General features: G+C 42.7%; 1 protein-coding gene across 6 annotated transcripts in view; it reads left to right on the top strand.

Annotated features, from left to right (window-relative positions):
• cdc14ab (cell division cycle 14Ab) overlaps positions 1 to 22,329 on the top strand; it is a 333,919-nt gene that overhangs the window by 298,815 nt on the left and 12,775 nt on the right. For 4 of the 6 annotated variants that reach the window (XM_072511378.1, XM_072511377.1, XM_072511373.1 and 1 more), the window contains one exon: positions 13,368 to 13,686. In XM_072511378.1, coding sequence (XP_072367479.1) covers positions 13,368 to 13,686 — 319 coding nt within the window. Of the gene's footprint in view, positions 1 to 13,367; positions 13,687 to 18,903; positions 21,016 to 22,329 lie in introns of those variants that run through there. The other 2 variants (XM_072511374.1, XM_072511379.1) reach the window with 1 other exon arrangement.

Below are 22,329 nucleotides of genomic sequence, written 5' to 3'. Positions count from 1 at the left end.
GAATCTTTGTGGACGGTGTAGCAATCAAGCAGGCTGCTTTGTCCTGGATGGTGCCGAGCTTCTTGAGTGATGTTGGAGCTGCACTCATCCAGGCAAGTGGAGAGTATTCCATTACACTCCTGATTTTTGCCTTGTATATGGTGGATAGGCTTTGGGGAATCAGGAGGTAAGTTACTCGCTGCAGGATTCCTAGCATATGACCTGCTCTGGTAGCCACAGTATTTATATGGCTAATCCAGTTACTTTTCTGGGCAATGGTAACTCCCAGGATGTGATAGTAGGGGATTCAGCGATGGTAGTGTCATTGAATGTCATGGGACGATGGTTAGATTCTCTCGTTGGAGATGGTCATTACCTGGCACTTGTGTGGCAGAAACATTATTTGCCACTTGTCAGCCCAAGCCTGGATATTGTCTGGGTCTTGCTGCATTTGCACATGGACTGCTTCAGTATCTGAGGAGTCAAGAATGGTGTTGAACATTATGCAGTCATCTGCAAACATCCCCACTTCTGACCTTATGATGAAAGGAAGGTCGTTGCCGAAGCCAGCTCGAGATGTTTGGGCCTAGGACACTATCCTGAGGAAGTCGTCTTTTGTGGCTGTTATGACTCCAACCTGCGGAGGGCTTTCCCCCTGATTTCCATTGACTCGTTTTGCTAGGGCTCCTTGATGTCATACTCTGTCAAATGCTGTTATGAGGTCAGGAGCTGAGTGACCATGGCCGAACCCAAATGCACGTCCGTGAGCAGATTAATGAGTGAATCAAATTGGCTGAAGATTAGTACCTGTGATGCTGGGGACCTCCAGAGGAGACTGAGATGGATCATCCAGTTGGCACTCCTGGCTTAAAATGGTTGCGATTGCTTCAGCCTCGACTTTTGCACTGATGTTCTGGACTCCTCCATCATTTGAGGATGGTGAAATTTGTGGAGCCTCCTTCTGCAATTAGTTGTTTAATTATCCAGCGCTATTCACAGTTGGATTTGGGAGGACTGCAGAGCTTAGATCTGATCTGTTGGTTGTTTAAGTGCTTAGCTCTGTCCATCACTTGATGCTTATTATATTTGGCGCTCAAGTAGTCCTGTGTTGTAGGTTCACCAGGTTGACACCTCCTGTTTAGGTATGCCTGATGTTGCTGTTGCTCTTGGCATACCTTCCTGCACTCTTCATTGAACCAGGGTTGATCTCCTGGTTTGATGGTAATGGTAGCGGGATGATATGCCGGACCATGAGGTTACATATTGCAGCTGAGTACAATTCTGCTGCTGCTGATGGCCCACAACACCTCATGGATCCCCAGTCTTGAGTTGCTAGATCTAAGTTCATCCCAATTCACATAGTGGTAGTGCCACACAACACGATGGAGGGTATCCTCAATGTGAAGATAGGACTTTGTCTCCACGAGGGCTGTACTGTGGTCACTCCTACCGATACTGTCACGGGCAGATGCATCTGCGGCAGGCAGGTTAGTGAGGATAAGATCAAGTATGTATTCCCCGAGGCGGCACGTGGTGCAGTGGTTAACACTGGGACTACGGCGCTGAGGACCCGGGTTTGAATCCCGGTCCTGGGTCACTGTCCATGTGGAGTTTGCACATTCTCCCCGTGTCTGCGTGGGTTTCACCCCCACAACCCAAAGATATGCTGGTTAGGTGGATTGGCCACGCTAAATTGCCCCTTAATTGGAAAAGAAAAATAATTGGGTATTCTTTATATTTAAAAAAAACTTTTTTAAGTACGAATTTCCCTCTTTGTGGTTTGCTCACCACCTTCCGCTGTCCCAGCCTAGCAGCTATGTCCTGTAGGACCCGGCCAGCTCTGTCTGTAGTGGTACTGCCGAGATACTCTTGGCGCTGGACATTGAAGTCCCCCACCCAAAATACATTCTGCACCTTTGCCACCCTCCGTGCTTCCTCAAGTGGTGCTCAACATGGAGGAGTAATGATTCATCAGCTAAGGGGGACCGTACATGGTAATCAGCAGGAGGCTTCCTTGCCCATATTTGACTTGGTGCCATGAGACTTCATGGGCACCTCCTTCCCAACTGTATACCACTGTGCCGCCACATCTGCTGGGTGTGTGCTGCCGGTGAGACAGAACATACTTTGGAATGGTGATGGTGGGACATTATCTGTCAGGTATGATTCAGTGAGTATTATTGTCAGGCTGTTGCTTAACTAGTGTGTAGACAGCTTTTCCAATTTTGGCACCAAGTCCCCAGATGTTCATAAGGAGGACTTTGCATGGTTGACAGGGCTGCATTTGCCATTGTCGTTTCTGGTGCCTAGGTCGATGCCGGGTGGTCCATCCGGTTTTGTTCCTTTTTGTTTCCTTTTGTAGCAATTGAATACACCTGAGTGGCTTGCTAGGCCTTTAACAGTCAGCCACATTTCAGTGGGTCTGGAGTCACATATAGGCCAGACCAGGTAAGAATGCAGGTTTCCTTCCCTAAAGGACAGTAGTGAACCAGTTGGTTTTTTTATGATCGTTTCATGGTCATCATAGACTTTTGGTTGAGTTTAAATTCCACCATCTGGCGTGTGGGATTTGAGGCGGGTCCCTAGAGCATTTCATAAAACCATAAGACAGAGGAGCAGAATTAGGCCACTTGGCCCATCGAGTCTGCTCTGCCTAATCATGGCTGATATGTTTCTCATCCCCAGTCTCCTGCCTTCTCCCCATAACCCCTGATCCTCTTATTAATCAAGAATCTATCTATCTCTGTCTTTTTTTTAATAAACATTTTATTGAGGTATTTATGGTTTTATAACAACAAAATAAACAATGTACATTAAAATATAAACATAGTGTAAAAGCCGTCTTCCTCCCTTACAGGTCCTACCTTTACTAATGCCCTACTCTAAACTAAGCTAACCCCCAACCCCACCCTTTCTGCTCACGGTTAATTTTCCCCAAAGAAGTCGACGAACGGCTGCCACCTCCGGGCGAACCCTAACATTGACCCTCTCAAGGCAAACTTGATTTTCTCCAAACAGAAAGCTAGCCATGTCAGTAAGCCAGGTCTCCGTCTCGGGGACTTTGGGTCCCTCCAAGCTAATAGTATCCATCTCCTGGCTACCAGGGAAGCAAAGGCTAGAACGTCTGCCTCTTTCTCCTCCTGGATTCCCGGGTCATCCGACATCCTGAAAATTGCCACCTCTGGACTCGGTGCCACCCTTGCTTTCAACACTTTGGCCATGACCTCAAACCCCTGCCAGAATCCCCTAAGCTTCGGGCATGCCCAGAACATATGGACATTTCATTTCATTTTTCACATGGTTCGCTGGCCGGGCTCCCGCACACCTTGCGCACCTATCTTCTACCCCAAAGAACCTGCTCACCCGAGCTACTATCATGTGAGCCTGGTGAACAACCTTGAACTGTATCAGGCTGAGCCTGGCACATGTTGTGGACGCGTTGACTCTACTCAACGCGTCCGCCCAGAGACCATCCTCTATCTCTCCTCCTAACTCCTCTTCCCACTTGCGTTTTAACTCCTCGGTCTGCGTCTCCTCTGACCCCATAAGTTCCTTGTAAATGTCCGAAACCCTCCCTTCTCCCACCCACATTCTGGAAACTACCCTGTCCTGCATCCCCCTTGGCGGCAGGAGCGGGAAGGTTGAGACCTGCCTGCGTAGGAAGTCCCGCACCTGCAGGTACCTAAACTCATTTCCTCTCGTCGATCCAAATTTCTCCTCCAGCTCCCTCAGGCTAGGAAAGCTCCCCTCCGTCAACATATCTCCCATCCTCTCAATCCCTGCTCTCTGCCATCTCCGGAACCCTCCATCCAGCCTGCCTGGGGCAAACCGGTGATTATTATAGATTGGAGACCATACCGATGCTCCCTCCGCTCCCACTTGCCTCCTCCATTGCCCCCAGACTCTCAGGGCCGCCACCACCATGGGGCTGGTGGAGTACCGTGCCAGCGGGAACAGCAGAGGTGCCGTTACCAGTGCCTCCAAACTAGTGCCCTTGTATGATGCTGCCTCCACACACTCCCACACCGACCCTCCCCCACCACCCACTTCCTAATCATGGCTATATTCGCCGCCCAATAATAATTACTAAAGTTCGGCAGCGCCAGCCTGCCCTCCCCCGGCTCCGCACCAGCATCGTCCTTTATTATCTTTCTCTATCTTAAAGACACTCCCTAACTTGGCCTCCACAGCCTTCTGCGGCAATGAGTTCCACATATTCATCACCTTCTGGCTGAAGAAATTCCTCCTCATATCTGTTTAGAAGGCTTATCCCTTCAGTCTGAGGCCTGTGCCCCTGGGTTCTAGTTTTTCATACTTGTGGAAATATCCTCTCCACATTCACTCTATCTAGGCCCCTCCGTATCCTGTAAGTTTCAATGAGATCCCCCCTCATCCTTCTAAACTCCATCGAATACAGACCCAGAGTCCTCAACCGCTCCTCATATGACAAGCCCTTCATTCCAGGGTCGTTCTTGTGAACCTCCTCTGGACCCTCTCCAAGGCCAGCACATCCTTTTTTAGTTACGGGGCCCAAAACTGCTCGCAGTACTCCAAATGGGGTCCAAATAGAGTATATCCCTGCTCTTGTATTCTAGCCCTCTCGACATGAATGCTAGCATTCCATTTGCCTTCCTAACTGCCAACTGAACCCGAATGTTAACCTTAAGAGAATCCTGAACTAGGACTCCTAAATCCCTTTGTCCTTCTGATTTCTGAAGCCTTTGCCCATATAGAAAATAGTCTATGTCTCTATTCTTTCTACCAAAGTGCACTACCTCACGCTCTTCTACATTGTATTCCATCTGGAACTCTTTGCCCACTCTCCTAGCCTGTCCAGGTCCTTCTGCAGCCTCTCTGCTTCCTCAACACAGCCTACCCCTCTATATATCTTGTATCATCTGCAAACTTGGCAACATTGCCCTCAGTTCCTTCTTCCAGATCATTCTTGTATATTGTGATTAGCTGTGGTCCTAACACTGACCCCTGTGGAAAACCACTAGTCACTGCCATCCTGAAAAGGACCCCTTTATCCTCACTCTCTGCCTTCTGTTAGTCAGCCAATCCTCTATCCATGCTGGTACCTTGCCCCTATCACAATGGCCTCTTATCTTGACTAGTAGGATCCTGTACAGCACCTTGTCAAAGGCCTTCTGGAAATCCAAATAGATCACATCCACTGGCTCTCCTTTGTCTAACTTCCTTGTTATTATAACAGATTTGTCAGGCATGGCCTCCCTTTGATGAATCCGTGCTGACACAGTCCTATTTTACCATGCACTTCTAAATACTCTGCAATCTCATCCTCAATAACAGACTCAAGTCTTAACAACAATCAAAGTCAGGCTAACCAGCCTGTACTTTTGTGTCTTCTGCCTCCCTCCCTTCTTTTTTTTTTAAATTTAGAGTACTCAATTATTTTTCCCAATTAAGGGGCAATTTAGCATGGCTAATCCACTTACCTTGCACATCTTTGGGTTGTGTGAGTGAAACCCAGGCAGACACGGGGAGAATGTGGAAACTCCACACAGACAGTGGCCCAGGGCCGGGATTCGAACCCAGGTGTTCAGCGCCGTAGGCAGCAATGCTAACCACTGTGCCACCGTTTTGCCCCTCGCTCTGTTCTTAAACAGGAACGTTACATTAGCCATTTTCCAATCTTCTGGGACCCTCCCTGCCTCCAGTGATTCCTGAAAGATCACCACCTATGCCTCCACAATCTCCTCCAGAACCCTGGGGTACAGTCAACCCTACCCGGGTAATTTATCCACCTACAGACCTTTCCAATTTCCCCAGCACCTTGGTGATGACCACTATATTCACCTCTGCCCCGACTCTCTAAGTTCTGGTATGCCACTGGTGTCTTCTACTGTGAAGACTGATGCAAAATACATATTTGATTCCTCTGCCATTTCTTTGTTCCCTGTTGCGACTTCTCCATCCTCATTTTTCAGTGGCCCAAAATCCATTCTTGCCTCTCACCTTTACTATATTGAATAAACTCTTGTAATCTTCTTTTATATTACTAGCTAGTCTACACTCATATTTTATCTTCTCCTCCCTTATTTCTTTTTTTGTTGTCCTCTGCTTGCTTTTAAAGGCTTCCCAATCCACTGGCTTCCCACTAATCCTCACCACATTGTATGCTTTTTCCTTTGCTTTTATGCTGCCTTTGACTTCCCTTGTCAGCCATGATTGACTTGTCCTCCCCTTAGCATGTTTCCTCCTCCTTGGGATAAATTTCTGTTGTGCCTCCTGAAAAATCCCTGCCATTGCGGTTGAACTGTCTTACCTGTTAGGCTCCCCTTCCAATCAACTTTGGCCAGCTCCTCCTTCATGTCTTTGTAGTTACCTTTACTCAATTGTAAAACCGTTACATGTGATTCCAGCTGCTCCCTCTCAAACTGCAGGGGAATTCTTTAACTGCCTTCTAAGGGTTCCTTCACCTTCGGTACCCTCATCAAGTCTGCCTCATTACACATCACCAAATCCAAAAAACCATCTTGTAGACATTCCTTTTCTTGGGATCTGCTACCAACTGATTTTCCCAGTCTACCTGAAGTTCCCCCATGATTATTGTAATATTGCCATTCTTTTTTTTGTCTAAATCTTTTTATTCTCCTCATTTTCTACATTTTCATCAATAAACAACCAAAGAAAAAACAAACAAAATCAATAACAATCCCCTACACGCAAACCACACCCCGCTCAATATACAGACCAAAACATCCGTACATTTCAGGTAAAAAACACAAATTAACCATCAATCCGTAAACAGTGTAACCAAAGATAACAATACCAATGTTTAATGGCAACCAATTCTCGGAAGTGCATAGTAAATAGCCCCCATGAATTGTGAAACTCTTCCTTCATCCTCTTCAGCTGAGACTTCACCTTCCTGAGAATCACAGAAATTCAAGCAGGTCCCCCCGCCAAGCCATGTCACAAAATTGAGAAGCTAACCTCCACCCAACAGGACCTGTCTCCAGGCAAACAGCGAGGCAAAGGCTAAAAACATCTGCCCCCGCATCTGCCTGCCGTCCAAGCCGGACCGACACCCCGAAAATGGCTTCTAGGGCCCCTGCTTCTAGGTTCACGAGCTCTACCCCCGAGATGAGACTGAAAACCTCCCTCTAACAAATACCTCACATTCCTAACTGCTTCCCCCGCATCATCATAACTCCAAGCCCTGCCCACCGGGCGTGGCCCGCCCCGTCCCATTGTCCCTAGCGTTCATTAACAGAGGGATTGAATTTAAGAGCCGTGAGGTGATGATGCAGCTGTACAAAACTTTGGTACGGCCACATTTGGACAGAAATGTGTACAGTTCTGGTCGCCTCATTTTAGGAAGGATGTGGAAGCTTTGGAAAAGGTGCAAAGGAGATTTACCAGGATGTTGCCTGGAATGGAGAGTAGGTCTTACGAGGAAAGGTTGAGGGTGCTAGGCCTTTTCTCATTAGAATGGAGAAGGATGAGGGGAGACTTGATAGAGGTTTATAAGATGATCAGGGGAATAGATAGAGTAGACAGTCAGAGACATTTTCCCCGGGTGGAACAAACCATTACAAGGGGACATAAATTTAAGGTGAATGGTGAAAGATATAGGGGGGATGTCAGAGGTAGGTTCTTTACCCAGAGAGTAGTGGGGGCATGGAATGCACTGCCTGTGGAAGTAGTTGAGTCGGAAACATTAGGGACCTTCAAGCAGCTATTGGATAGGTACATGGGTTACGGTAAAATGATATAGTGTAGATTTATTTGTTCTTAAGGGCAGCATGGTAGCATTGTGGATAGCACAATTGCTTCACAGCTCCAGGGTCCCAGGTTCGATTCCGGCTTGGGTCACTGTCTGTGCGGAGTCTGCACATCCTCCCCCTGTCTGCGTGGGTTTCCTCCGGGTGCTCCGGTCTCCTCCCACAGTCCAAAGATGTGCAGGTTAGGTGGATTGGCCATGATAAATTGCCCTTAGTGTCCAAAATTGCCCTTCGTGTTGTGTGGAGGTGTTGACTTTGGGTAGGGTGCTCTTTCCAAGAGCCGGTGCAGACTCAATGGGCTGAATGGCCTCCTTCTGCACTGTAAATGCAATGATAATCTATGATTAATCTAGGACAAAGGTTCGGCACAACATCGTGGGCCGAAGGGCCTGTTCTGTGCAGTGTTTTTCTATGTTTTTCTATGTTACCATCGAACCCCTCTTTCACCCCCTCCCAGAATGCCCCCATCCACTTGCTCTCGAAAACACCTCGCCCTGTATCGGTTCCCACACTCTCACTTTTCACGCCTCGGCCCATCGGAGCCTCATAGAGCCAAAGCCCCTCCCCCCACCACACTCCCATTCACTGGCCAGCCTGAGCTAGCCAGTGTGGAGGCCCATGCCCAGGCCCCCCTTCCCTGTGAGCGCGAACCAGTTTGTACTGGGAGGGATCTTCCCCCTGCCCCAACAGCTCCGCCAACATCTTGGCAAAATACTGCGTCGGCCTCTGGCCGTCCACCCCTTCAGGCAGGCTCACGATCTTCAGATTTTGCCGCCTAGCTCTGTTTGCCAGGTCCTCCACTTTGGCTTGCAGACTCTTGTTGGCCTCCACTACCCTCTGCAGTTCCTCACTCATCGAGGTGAGTTGATCACTGTGATGTGACAAGGTCTCTTCCACTCCCTTCAGTTTCTCACCCTGCTCCCACACCTTGGCTGATGTCCTCGACACCTCCGCCTTCATCGGAGCAATCACCTCCTCCCCTAGCACCTTCAATGCTGCCATCATATCCTTCCTCATCACCTCCATGTGTTTTTCAAGTTCCAAAGCCATCGCCTCGGGCATCCTTTCTGCCGTGAACAGTCCGGCACCGACCCAGCCTCCGCCATCCTTCCAGTTGCCGAGCCGACCTTTCCACTCAACAACGAACCTTCATTCACCCCCTTCACGGCAGCTTTCCTTTGGGTTTTGGACATCCTCCTTCCTTGTGTCTTCCTGCACGTATCTAACGAAAGATTGCCTCTGGGACTGGGCATTAAATTATTAAACATCAAGCCTTGAGCAGGAGCCATCCAATGTGTGACCTCCTCCTACATGCTGCCACCGGAAGTCCCCGTAACATTGCCTTTCTTATTTGTCTTTTCTGTCTCATGATTTATTTTCTGTCCCACATCCTGACTACTGCTAGGGGGCCTGTACATTGCACCCATCAGGATCTCTTTTCCTTTGTGATTCGTCAACTCTACCCACACAGATTGTACGCCTTCTGACCCTATATCGCTTCGAAGTTCATTTCTTACTAACAATACAACCCCGCCCCCTCTGTCCATCAGCCTGTCCTTTCGATAGGACACACAATCTTGGATATTTAGATCCCAGCTGATCCCCTTACAGCTACATCTCTGCGATGCCCATAACATCACACCCGCCAATTTCAATGTGCGCAACAAGCTCATTTACCTCGTTTCGTATACTATAATAATAATCTCTATTGTCACAAGCAGGCTTACATTAACACTGCAATGAAGTTACTGTGAAAAGCTCCTAGTCGCCACATTCCGGCGCTTATTTGAGTACACGGAGGGAGAATTCAGAATGTCCAATTCACCTAACTTGTGGGAGGAAACGGAGCACCCGGAGGAAAGCCACGCAGACACACTGAGAACGTGCAGACTCCGCACAGACAGTGACCCAAGTCGGGAATCAAACCTGGGACCATGGTGCTGAGAAGCAACAGTGCTAACCACTGTGTGCTACCGTGCCGCCCATACTTATGCGCATTTAGGTACAACACCTCTACCTAAGTTGACCGCTCCCTTCTCATAGTTGTCCCCTTTTTTGCTCTGCCTGAAGTTGGATTCCTGCCGATTTCTATACTCTGCTCAATTACATGTTCTGGAAACTTTACTAACCTCTCCTGAGACCTCGACCCCTTTAACTCGTTTAAAGTCCTCATCATTAACCTGCACTCTCCCCTTCTTCTTTAAACCCTTCCCCCATTATTTAGTTTACCCTGGGTCTCTGGATAGCTAGTACAGTGACAATACCACTGTGCAAGTGAAGTCTGGTCCTTGATATTCAACTTGAGTGTGTGCTTTATATATAGTTTGGCTGCTTAAAAGATTTGTTACTGTGGAATATTGGTGTAGCACTGAGTTTTAAACTGAGTTATGCATCATCCAAAGGTAAGACAAATAGAACAGGAAGATTTCAGATTTAATCCCTGGTTTCTGTGGTCTACCCAGACTTGGATGTAGTGGGGCGCAACATTAGTTTCTTAGGTTTGACTGGGCAGCAGAGGAATTAATTGACAGGCCAGAATTCTTGCTCCGATGCTGTCCAGTAACCAGGTTAGGACATAATTGAGTCAAGATAAAATCGTCTGTGGCAGATTGATAACCCCAGGCTCATTAAGGCCTATGTGTAGTGAGGCTACATCGTCATGCTATTGGAGGGCAGGAATCCTGCGTGATTAGATTCCAGTTGGAAGTCAGCAGAGAGGGGGAGGGTTTAGTTTAGTTTAGATTAGTGTGTAAGAAAGATGGGACCTGTGAGGGAGGAAGACGGCCTTTGCACTATGTTTATATTTGTATGTGCACTGTTTCTTCTGTTATTGTTACAAAATCACAAATACTTCAATAAAATGTTTTATTTTTTAAAATATTCCAGTTGAAGATTAAAATTGAAGAAAGAAACGTAATAGGTTAGTTTGCAACTCCAAACTGACTGGCATAGTTTCCAGTGGTTAACCCTGCCACTGTATTTGTTCTTGTGTAAACCTGCATATTGAAATATTTTTATATTGACAGGTCATTTTTGCTTCTCAACATCTCTAAAGCACTTCACATACAATTTTTTATATATATTATTTTCAGAATGATTACGTTCACAGTGTGGGGAAGCATGTTCTGATACAAAATTTGTGCACATGTAAGATTGGATTTGTACAGCAGAAGGACATTGCTGTTCCTCATCTATTTGCAGGGGAGTTAGCCAAATGGAATGGGGAAAGATCACTTGTTGACACTGCCCCTCCTGTGATCTGAGTTTTCCTTTTTCAATCTCTGCCCGCTCCCCACATGCTTCCAAAATTAGTCCTATATCCAGTTAATTTTTCTTCCTCCTTTTCAATAGCAGTTTCATCATGGAAGATTATGAATCTGCATCTTGGTTTTTTTCAAAGTGTTTTTTTGTAAAGCTTAAAAGTGCCAGTTTTGCCTTTAGAGAGCGTTCAGGTTTATGAAGGTAATTAATGTCTGCTTCCTCAGGGAGGTTTTAATTTTTTGATTGAAGTTTATTTGTTAGGATCTGTGTTGTTTGGTCAATCCTTTTCTGCAGTTAACCTGATTTTCGACTTTGGTCAGTAACCCTCAATTTGATAAACTCCTTATTGTGCCTGGATTTTTCCAGGACCAGTTGAGTTGTATTTGAGTTGTTCATCAGCTCACAATTTGTAACCACATCAAAGATTACAACACAAAATAATAGCTTATGGTGTAGAAGGTAACATATTAGCATGGATAAAAGACTGGATAGTAACAGGAAGCAGGGATAAATGGGTCTTTTTCAGGTTGGTAAGTTGTCACTAGTGGAGTGTCACGGGGGTCAGCGTTGAGGTCTCCACTACTTATCATCTATATTCGTGACTGACTTGGATCAAGTATTCAAATGAATGGCAGCTAAATTTGTTGATTACACCAAGATAGGTAGGAAAGTTAAGTTGTCAACAGGAGGTAGGGAGTCTGCAAAGGAGGTAAATAGGTCAAGTCGGCAAAAATTTGGTAGATTGCAGTATAATGTGGGAAAGTGTGAACTTGTCCACTTTGCAGAAAAAATAAAAAGAATACTATTTTAATCGAGAGATTGCACAACCTGGTGGTACAGAGAGATCTGGATATCCTGGTACATAATCCCAAAGTATGCAGATACAGCAAGTGATTAAGAAGGTAAATGGAATGTTGGTGTTTATTGCAAGTGAGATGGAATATAAAAATAGGGAAGTTATGCTGCAGCTGTACAGGGGCTTGGTTAGACAACATCTATGGTACTGTGTACAGTTCTAGTCTCTTTATTTGAAAAGGAATATAACTGCATTAAAAGCTGTTCAGAGAATGTTCACCTTAACCCATTCCTGGGATGAAAGGTATATGCTATGAGGAAAGGTAAACAGGTTGAGTCTATACCCATTAGAGTTTAGATGTTTCAATAAGATGACCTTGCATTCTTCTAAGATCCTGAGGGAACGTGATGGGATGGATACCAGGCAGTTATTTCCTCTTCTGGGAGAGACTAGAACTAGGGGGCACAGTTTTAAAATTGAGGGGAAGAGAAACATTTTCTGAGCTTCGTTAGTCTGCGGAATTCTCTTCCATAGAACGCAGTGGAGGCTGGGTCATTGAGTTTATTTAGACTGAGTTAGATATTTGATGGGAATCGAGGGTTATGTGGGGAAGACAGGAAAGTGGAGTTGAGATCATAATCTGATAAGCCATGCTCTTATGTATGGCAGAGCTGGCTTATAGGGTCAACTGGCCGCCTACTGCTCCCATCGTGCCCGTAGGGTGGCACGGTAGCACAGTGGTTATCACAGTTGCTTCACAGCGCCAGGGACCTGGGAACGACACTGTCTGTGCGGAGGCTGCACTTTCTACTCATGACTGTGTGGATTTCCTCCGGGTGCTCTGTGTCCTCCCACAGTCCAAAGATGTGCAGGTTGGGTGGATTGGCCATGCTAAATTGCCCTTGGCGTCCAAATGAAAAAAGGTTAGGTGGGGTTACTGGGTTACGGGGATATGGTAGAGGTGTGGGCTTGTGTAGGGTGCTCTTTCCAAGGGCCGGTGCAGACTTGATGGGCCAAATGGCCTCCTTCTGCACTGTTAATTCTATGATTCTATGAAATCCTCAGATCCTCAGTTCCTATTTACTAAGCCCAGGAGTGAACCCATCCTGGTGAGTATTAAGGAAAATTGAAAGAAATAAAACTAAAAATGCCCTTCGTGTGTATTTTTTAATTTTGTAACTTTTTTTCCCTTTAAATATTGCTTCCCTTAAATGTTGCTTCTGAAAGTTGCAATGATGGATTTACTTTGACAACCTTTAAATCTTATTAACATGACTAGCTGAAATGTCTTTTTCTAGAAACATATTTCTAGTAGGCATTGGCATTATGTGACAGTTAAATAGTAAGCTTTAACACCTAAAAATGTGTATAATAGTGACCTGCATGTAGTTATGGAATTTAATGATTGCAAATGTAAGAGCCTAAAATGTTAGTGACCAAATTTAATGAGACCACTTTTTAACATACAAAATATATTTGAAAGTTTGTTTCCACATGCATGACATTTCTTTTTCTTCATAATTGCATTTTTTTTTCCATGTACATTATGTCCTCTTTTCCCATTGTCTGTTTCCATTTAGCTTCTCCATAAACTCCAGGCTAGGCAGTTCACTAGGGAATCTATATGCTGCCCCTGATGAAACTGAGAACGCTATGACATCAACTCCTAGGACAGGTTTTACATCGTGTTATCCCTGCAACCAGCTGTATAGCAGCTCACAGCTTCCTGCGAGATATTACCATGAACTGAACAACAACTACCACAGCAAATGCAACAGTGGCACGACCTGCAATATTCCCATCAATAATTGTGCAAGTCCAAAGGATGATTACAGCGGTAGATCCACCTGCAGTGGCCTTGGTCCTGTCACCATGCGATACCTAAGCCGTTCACACCCCGTAAGTTTATGTGCTTTACAAGCTTTTAGAAAAGGTGTTTATGATTTTGCCATGTATGAGGTAGAATGGGATCTTGTATGTGGAGTGGCTGTACCAATGCTCATTGTATCAAATTTTACGGTTAAATTAAATTAAGGTTTTAAGGGTTAAACATTGCTTATTTTATAAGGAATATGCTTGTCATAATTCCTAGGCATATGATGGATTAACTGATCTTAGCCAAAGCAGCCTGGGGGTATGATAAATTACTCCTATTTCTACACCTGATTATTGTCCACTGACTACACGTAATGTGTGGATATCAGTTATGACAGAATTGGGCACCCATCGTATTGCCTTTGAAGTCAAATGGCCTGCTGACACTCATTATTCAGGCTTACACAAGGGTAAGATATCAGAGAATTCTTGAAATCCATGTCACGTGCACCCAGTAGAGAGTTTGAGAACATGGACGAAATTGGTACAGGAGATGTTAAAAATCAGGATGATTAATTTTACTTTTCTCAGACATTTATTCTGCTTTGCTCCACTATTGCAGTTATAGTTTCATATCCCAGTATTTGAAACTAGTTTTTAATAAGATGGAAATTAAATTACACTTTTCTCTCTAAACAGAGTTACTGTAGATAGTGGTAGGCGTCGAGGTAGTACACTCCTAATTAAGATACTTCTGTTATATATTCTTCCTCAAAAAGCTGCTTTAGGCAATTGTCTTTGCAGATTGCAGATCAAGTATGACAGTCTAAATGTACTAAATAGATGCAAAAAGGTTTACAGAGACCCACTCAATTCAAGAAGAGAAATATCTTGCATTAAATTGTCCTTTTACTTTGTTGAGCTGTCTTCTGATTGAAAGACGTGTGCTACTTATTTTTAGGGAATCATCAAATCTTGGATTAATTGCTTCAAACGGAATAATTTGGCAATCATAAATCTCCAAAATATATACAATCTTCAAATAATTTCAAATGCATATACTACAATATATCAAATATAGGGTGGTCAGTTCATGATGCTATTCATACTCTGGAAAGTAATTTCCAATATTAACTGCAACATTTCTACTAATTAAAGTATAGAATCATAGAATTTACAGTGCAGAAGGAGGCCATTCGGCCCATCAAGTCTGCACCGCCTTTTGGAAAGAGCACCCTACCCAAGCCCCCACCACCACCCTATCCCAGTAACCCCACCTAACTTTTTTTTTGGACACTAAGGACAATTTAGCATGACCAATCCACCTAACCTGCACATCTTTGGACTGAGAGAGGAAACCGGAGCACCCGGAGGAAACCCACGCATACACGGGGAGAACGTGGAGACTCCGCACAGATCCAAGTCGGGAATCGAATCCAGGTCCCTGGCGCTGTGACTCTGCACAGATCCAAGTCGGGAATCGAATCCAGGTCCCTGGCGCTGTGAAGCAACAGTGCTAACCACTGTGTATAATCAGTAGTTAATTACATACTAAAAGTTATTTACGTGTAAAGTAATTTAATGCGGTCTGAATCCTGTTATTTTTTTCCAATTAAGGGCAATTTAGCGTGGCCAATCCACCTAACCACATCTTTGGGTTTTGGGGTAAGAACCACGCAGACACTGGGAGAATGTGCAAACGCCACATGGACAGTGACCCAGGGTCGGGATCGAACCCAGGTCCTCAACGCCATGAGGCAGTAGTGTTAACCACCGTGCCATCCCGATTTTTCTACTTTTATGTCACATTTTACTTTCTCAGTCACTTTTATTTCCAAAATAAACAATGAATGTATTATTCATTTGTTTTAAGCCATCAACCTCATGGTAAGCATGTGATCTACGGTCTCTACCGTGTCTAAGGCGTTATGGCTTGACACCTTACGTATTCTATTACCATTAATGTTTTCCACTAGAAACAGAATTCCTCTTATCACAATTTATCATGCTTTTTATCTAGTAGCTTACTAAGTTTTTGAAAGTGTTATTTGTGAAAATGTTTGTACTTTTGCTTTTCATGCATAGCAGCCACTATTCGAGTAGGAATTGAAGAGATTTACAGAGTGATTGGAAATGGATAATGTTATCCTGCAGGGTCAGTTTTGGAATAACATCTGTTCTGACCTGATCTTTCTTTAGCATAATTTTGGCCTTTTTAAAAGCTTAATGAGGGCAAAGTCAAATTAAACAGTACTATACGTTTTCAAAGTTTGTGTCACTTGCACCCATAACAATTTTATGCAAGAGAATCTGCAATCTCTTACACTAATTCAAAGCCTCCTTACCCGAAGCAACGCCCAACAACAATACATGGCCACACAGTCAGAAGGGTGAGTTTCCAACAATTGTGCCTGTTCATGGGGTTTCATCACCTGTGGTCATATAGATTCACACGATCTGCCGTGACCAACGGCCAATTGAAGTAATTAACCAAGGTCTGACTTTCCTGCAGTTGTAAATCGTTTAATTTCAGCTGTAATTCAGTCATTTTCCTGATAGCACCAGTAGGGGAAACTCCAGGCTCCTGTGTTTGCTGGTCTTCTTTAGCTGCCAGTCAAGCAATGTCTTGATTTTAAAAATTCTCATTCATTTTCAAATCCTTCTGGATCTCTATTACAATCTCTTCTGACTCCAAGATATTTGCATCCCTCTAATTTTGTGCTTTCCCAATCTCTCCGCTCTATTTGCAAGACAACTACATATAGTTATCTAGCACTTCCACAAAATATCTGTGAGCTCATTCTCTAGTTCCAGTTGGGCTCACCTTTCCCACCTTCCACTTTGCATAGTAGTAGAATTCATTTATATGTAAGAGGAGGAATGTTAATTATCTGTCTTCATTGTAATTATTCCCGTGCTTTGTGTTACATGTTCGGATTTGTGTTATTCCTTCAGTTTCAGCACTGCTGCCCACTCTCAGGGTTACAATTTGTGCCTTTAATAACCATTATGTGATGTTCAATAACCAGTAGCTATGCAAGTTTAAAAATACTATGAGGTCAAGCAATGAGCCCTTGTAACTACTTGTTTTAATTTATGTATTATGTGCCACCTCTTCTCCTTAATTGGTGGCCAGAAGAATAACCATTATCAGACTATGATTCAGGCTATAAAATTAAGTAAGTTTTCTTTCTTTCAAGAAAAGAGAGACTTCATTTATATAAGTACTTTTGCGACCACTAGACACCTCAACCAGCTTAATAGCAAGTTAAGTACTCTTGATGCATAGTAATTCTTGCAATGTAGGAAATGGAGTAGCCATTTTGCACACAACAAAATCCCACAAACAGAAATGTGATAATGACCAGATAATCTGTTTTTGCGATGTTGATTGAGGGATATGTGTCAGCTATGACACAGAGGATATCACCTCTACTCTTCAACATCTTTTACATCCCCCTGAGCAGACACTGGAGAGTATGGGTCGAATCATGGGAATATTGGAGAGGTTTGGGGCCTTCACTGGGTACAAGTTAAATGTCGGGAAGAGTGAGGTGTTTCTGGTGAATATGGCGGGGCTGGGTGCCAACTTGGGGATGTTGCCATTTAAGGTAGCTAGGGAAAGGTTCTAGTCACAAAAGGGAATGGGTTACGATGCACAAGTGGAATTTGGCAACGTTGGTATGACTTTCTCGGTTGGAAAAGATCAAATCAGAGGAGGGCTTTGAGACAGGATGGGTGTTGTTCATGACAATGTTTGAGGAACTGTTCGTCATGGGGGAAGGGGGGAGGGGAGGGGTTAAAAGGGGGGAAATTTACAAACTGGATTGTGAGGTTGTGGAGTGTGTTGGTGTATATGTTACTGTTTTTACACCTGTTTGTAATAAAATACATTTGAAAAAAGAGTGCTACCAACTGAGCCACAACTGACACTCAATCAACATAAACCTGTAAATGAGCACAAAATTGCCTCCTTTTGTGCGGTATCATTTTGAGTCCATGAAAAGGAGCATATATCCTACAGTATTCTCCTCCATGTCAAAAACGTCTCATGTTAGCCTTCAACATAAAATTGACCAGTGGAAAAACGGTTGCTACTTATGTAGTTGTACTGCACCATTAAGCCTTTCATGATCTGAACGCAGGTAGTCAAGTGTCAGGGCACAATGAGAAGTTTGCCCTTCAAAAGGATTGGAAATCACTCCCTCCTGGATTTGACTCTCATCTTTATCTTAGATACTACAGTCAGTCAAATATTTCCCTCGGACATCCCTTTTTTTCATTTGACTCCCTTCTAAGCAACCGACTGATCAAACTGATTGCAAAAGGGCTATCTGGACAGATTGACACTTTTGTGCTCATAACATATTTTTGATTATGGTGATTCTTAAAAAAAAAAACACCTTTCAACTCATTACTTTTTTAGCACATTGGGCTACAATATTATGTGTACCTAATGCTTGCAGCAACGGATGAACACTAACCCATTTTAATCCTGTGTGCAGTTACCAACTTATGTTTTTGTCGGACTTTGTAAAAAATTTATTTGCTGGTGCTTTGAGGATGAGCTACATTAAATGAATGAGGAAAAGTGTATGAAGATATTAGTTTCAGTCATTAATGAACATGACATTAAGGAACACTAAAAATGCAGTGAGCTGATAGTGCTCATATTTAGATGTAATTATAAAGGATGTGCTTAACTAGTGAATACAACTAAATTACCCAAGTCCCCTTAATTAGTATTCTATCTTGCCCTTTCTATTTCCCCCTTTTTCTTCCATTTCCTATTCTGCTGAAGTTGCTGATTCCTTACTGGGGTGTGATTCCAGAATTGGCAGATATCCCCAGGGTACCCAAGCAACCGTGTGGAACAATTGGATATTTGGGGATATCCAAGCCAGTCCTGTCATTTGCTTACCGAATGTCTGTTTTTGTGCACATCCAGCTGAGATTCCTGAATGACTCGAGCAGGGTACTTTCCCTTTTCTTTAATTTCCCCAACTCCTCTGTCTGTAATTCCCTCCAGGGCATTGAGACTGATTAATTGTACAATGTTCTTACCACTTAATCTTTCTGCAAGTTAACACTAGGATCAAACCTTAGACCTTTTGTATGTGAGGTTAGGTACTGAACAATGAGGATAACCAATAACATTCTTGATATTTATGCGAGGAGTTGACTACTTTTTAATATACAGTACATTGGTTTCATTCAATGGCTATCAACTGCTTTAATTTTTCCTGTAATATCCAGTAGAAATTTAAATGTTCTTAAGCCGAAGTTATTTTTCTTTTGCAGTCACTTCAATCTGAATATGTTCAGTACTAAAGCATCACTACTTCGCTGAAAACGGAATATATTGTGTCTGAAAAAGCAAAGAAACTAAAGTGAAGACTAATCTTCCTGGGCTAGAAACTAGGCAACCTTAATGTTTAAAGATTTGTAAATGGCCAGTAATTGCTGCATTGCCTTGGCAATACTTTGAGAAGGACTTTTCTGCAGTTTGCATCAAGTATTGGGAGCTGATAAATCAAAAGTAATGCAAACCTTTAAGATTCCAGTTCTAGTTCTATTTAAAAAAAAAAAAAAAAATTTTTTTTTGCTGTACTGTTATTTGTGGGAATTTAACTAACATTTAAAATTTTAAAACATCTAAAATGTAACTATCATGTGATGTCTGGCTGCTGCAATTCCTTCTTAACAGTGTTGTTTTACCAGCGCCATTCCCACCAACAATACAAATCCTTGTATCACAGACTGGTTCATGGTATTACAGGTCTTGGTGATGGCGCCAAAGTAAGCAATCGTTACATTGCAAATAAGGCACGGCTTTATAACTTTGGATTCTTGCAAAGAAACTTACGGCGTCCTGAATAAAAGTAAAAATTTGGGCATCAGCCATTTAAAAGGTGTGTTACAGCAAGGGGAATGTAGAAAGAGATTCTGTACCTCTTTTACAACTGTAAATTGTAACCGCTGTAGCAGTAGAGATTAGGATCTCAACCCCAGGATCTAGAAGTTTGAGTTCTAGTTTCAGCTGTCACTTGCACTTTCCTGCACTGATTGTCACTAGTTTTAACCAAGTTGCTTAATGGAGCATCTTGTTCCAGCAATATCCTCCACTTTGCGCCTGGCGAGGCATTTACAGAAAGACGCATTACTGATGGCTCTGAGGAAGTCTGTTGTTCAAACTGCTGCAACCTTCAGGCCATCTAAAACAAACCAGTAATCAGGCTTAGGGATGGAAGAAAGAATGAGGTTTGGAATAGAAAATAAAATTAAATATGAGCATCATAAACTATGATCCCAAATTAAATGGTCAGAAATTGGTGATGGCTTATTCTTTCCTAAATTTTTAGGAGAGTACCAGAACAAAATATAACATTTTTAAAAATTGATGTAGTTAAGTTTTAAATACAGAAGACCGGTATTTACAGGTTTTTTTTTTATCGAAAGCTGAAATTACAGCTCTGTTAAACAGCCAGACAGGGTATAATTTCGAACTGTTAGTTAAAATAAAAACCTCTCTCCAGCCTAATGTAAATGTACAGCTACGATGTGAGGTGTGAAATTTGACATTTGTATGCAAAGTCAACTTGAATTTATTTTGGGTTCCAATACCAGCTTTATAAAATGTTAATTATTTTCACTTTGATAGATATATATATTTGGTATCCTAAATAAAAGTATTGTGCTTTCCCTGTTCATCCCAGGTGTTCTAATGCATTCACATTTCAGTGCTTTAGTAAAAGTACCATTCAGGTAATGGTGATAAAATTCAAAAGTAACTTTCTTTAATTTGCTCTTTATGAACTGTGTATAATTCAGAATATGAAAGTTTTGACAACATTGTATAATATTTTTTCAGTAATCTGAAGTCTGTAAATGAAATGTCCATATTCAAAATAAATTACTTCAGTTGATAAAGTGACACAGCTATTTGTACTTAAGCCACCAATTGAATGGATTTTTCTTAAACCAACCAGGTCAGTTGGAATGCGTAAGGCAAAGCCTTTAATTTTTAAAAATATTGGTTTGAAAGAAATAGTTTGTAAATTAATTTGAACACCTTGTTTGTAGTGTTATCAATATATTAAAATTATTTTAATATAATTATAGCTGTCAAAAGAATCATTGTGAAGAGTTTGTTTATAGTATACTTATTGTAATATTTGCTGTTTGAAATGATGGTTGTACATTTAACAGTACATGTGGGCAGCAGAAATGTTTTGTCAAGATTCTACCTCTTGAAAAGTTACGTTTGGAAGATATAGAGCTTAAAAGCACATATATTTTTCATGCTGTGTATAAAGGAGTTTTAAAATGTTTTTAATTAACTTTCCTACTATAGGCCAGTATTCCTTTAATTGTATCCAAATAATTAAAATTTAATTTCAATTATTATGTAAATGTGTCCTGTGTTTACTTTTACTGCTTCGGTAAAATTGTATGCTGTTGGCTACTGTTTAGAATTTCAATGCATAAATTTAGTTACCTGGAGATCAGTTGCAGTGTTAATGTATGTTCATATAATTCAATGAGGTTCGGTACATTGCATCCTTGCTAACTACTTGCCCAATAGGAACTGGAGTAGGTCACTGAGCTCTCCCAACCTGTTCCACCATTGCGGTAGATCGTGATTGGTCTGTAGTCTCTTTTTTTTTCTTTTAAATAAATTTAGAGTACCCAATTATTATTATTATTTTCCAATTAAGGAGCAATTTAGCATGGCTAATCCACCTAACCTGCACAACTTTTGGGTTGTGGAGGTGAGACCCACGCAGACACTGGGAGATTGTGCAAACTCCACATGGACAGTGACCCAGGGCTGGGATTTGAACGCGGGTCCTCAGCACCGCAGTCCCAGTGCTAAACACTGCGCCACATGCTGCCCTGGTCTGTCGTATCTTAACCCATTCTAGCCTTCATGGTCCCAATACCTTTGCCTAATCTATCATCCCACTTCTAAAATTGCCATTCTTTCCATGTTTTTACGCTATGCCCCTTTGGTTTGAACTCTTCCAACAAAGGAAATAGTTTCTGTCCCATCTAACCCATCAAACCATTTAATTATCATGAACTCCTCAATTAGATTACCCTTTCATCTAAAAAGAAAATTGGAAGCAGAGAGAGGCAGGTTCTAATGGTTTAGATCCTAAATACCTTTTTGTGCTCAGGGGGATATCACTGCTGCCAATTGGGAATACATTTTTCCATTACATCAAAAGGAAGTGCTTCTATTTCAGATATCCAGCATCAACACTAAGCTTACCCAAGTTATGTATTTCATGGTTAGATTCAGTTAAGCCTTCAAACTTTGCCCAGCAATATGCCTTTAGTTTCCCACATCAGTCAATTTAAAGCTGTCTATTAGAAACTGGATTGAGATTGTCCATGCTCATTTCACTGGATTTATCCAGAAAACAAAGGAGACATCATCCCATTAATCTAGGGAGGCTTTGAGATTTGTTTCCACAGGTGAAACATCAGCAATTAATACATATTATCACCGAGTGTAAAACTAGATGATTTTGATGGTGTTTTGCATGTTTCTTATGGCAGAGCATTCTAAGTTCAGGAGATGAGAAGTGACAAGCTCCCACATATGTCACCCTTGAGCAAGCTGTCAGTGAGAGGCTGAAAAAGTGGCCTGAGTGACTGAATTATTTTATTCCTCACTCCTGGAGAGGCTATTTGGGTTGATTTCTTAATTGGAACAAGGTA

The sequence above is a fragment of the Scyliorhinus torazame genome, chromosome 7 (assembly GCF_047496885.1).
Source record: "Scyliorhinus torazame isolate Kashiwa2021f chromosome 7, sScyTor2.1, whole genome shotgun sequence".
NCBI classification, from domain to species: Eukaryota; Metazoa; Chordata; class Chondrichthyes; order Carcharhiniformes; family Scyliorhinidae; genus Scyliorhinus; species Scyliorhinus torazame.
This window is presented reverse-complemented; position numbering and strand designations above follow the sequence as displayed.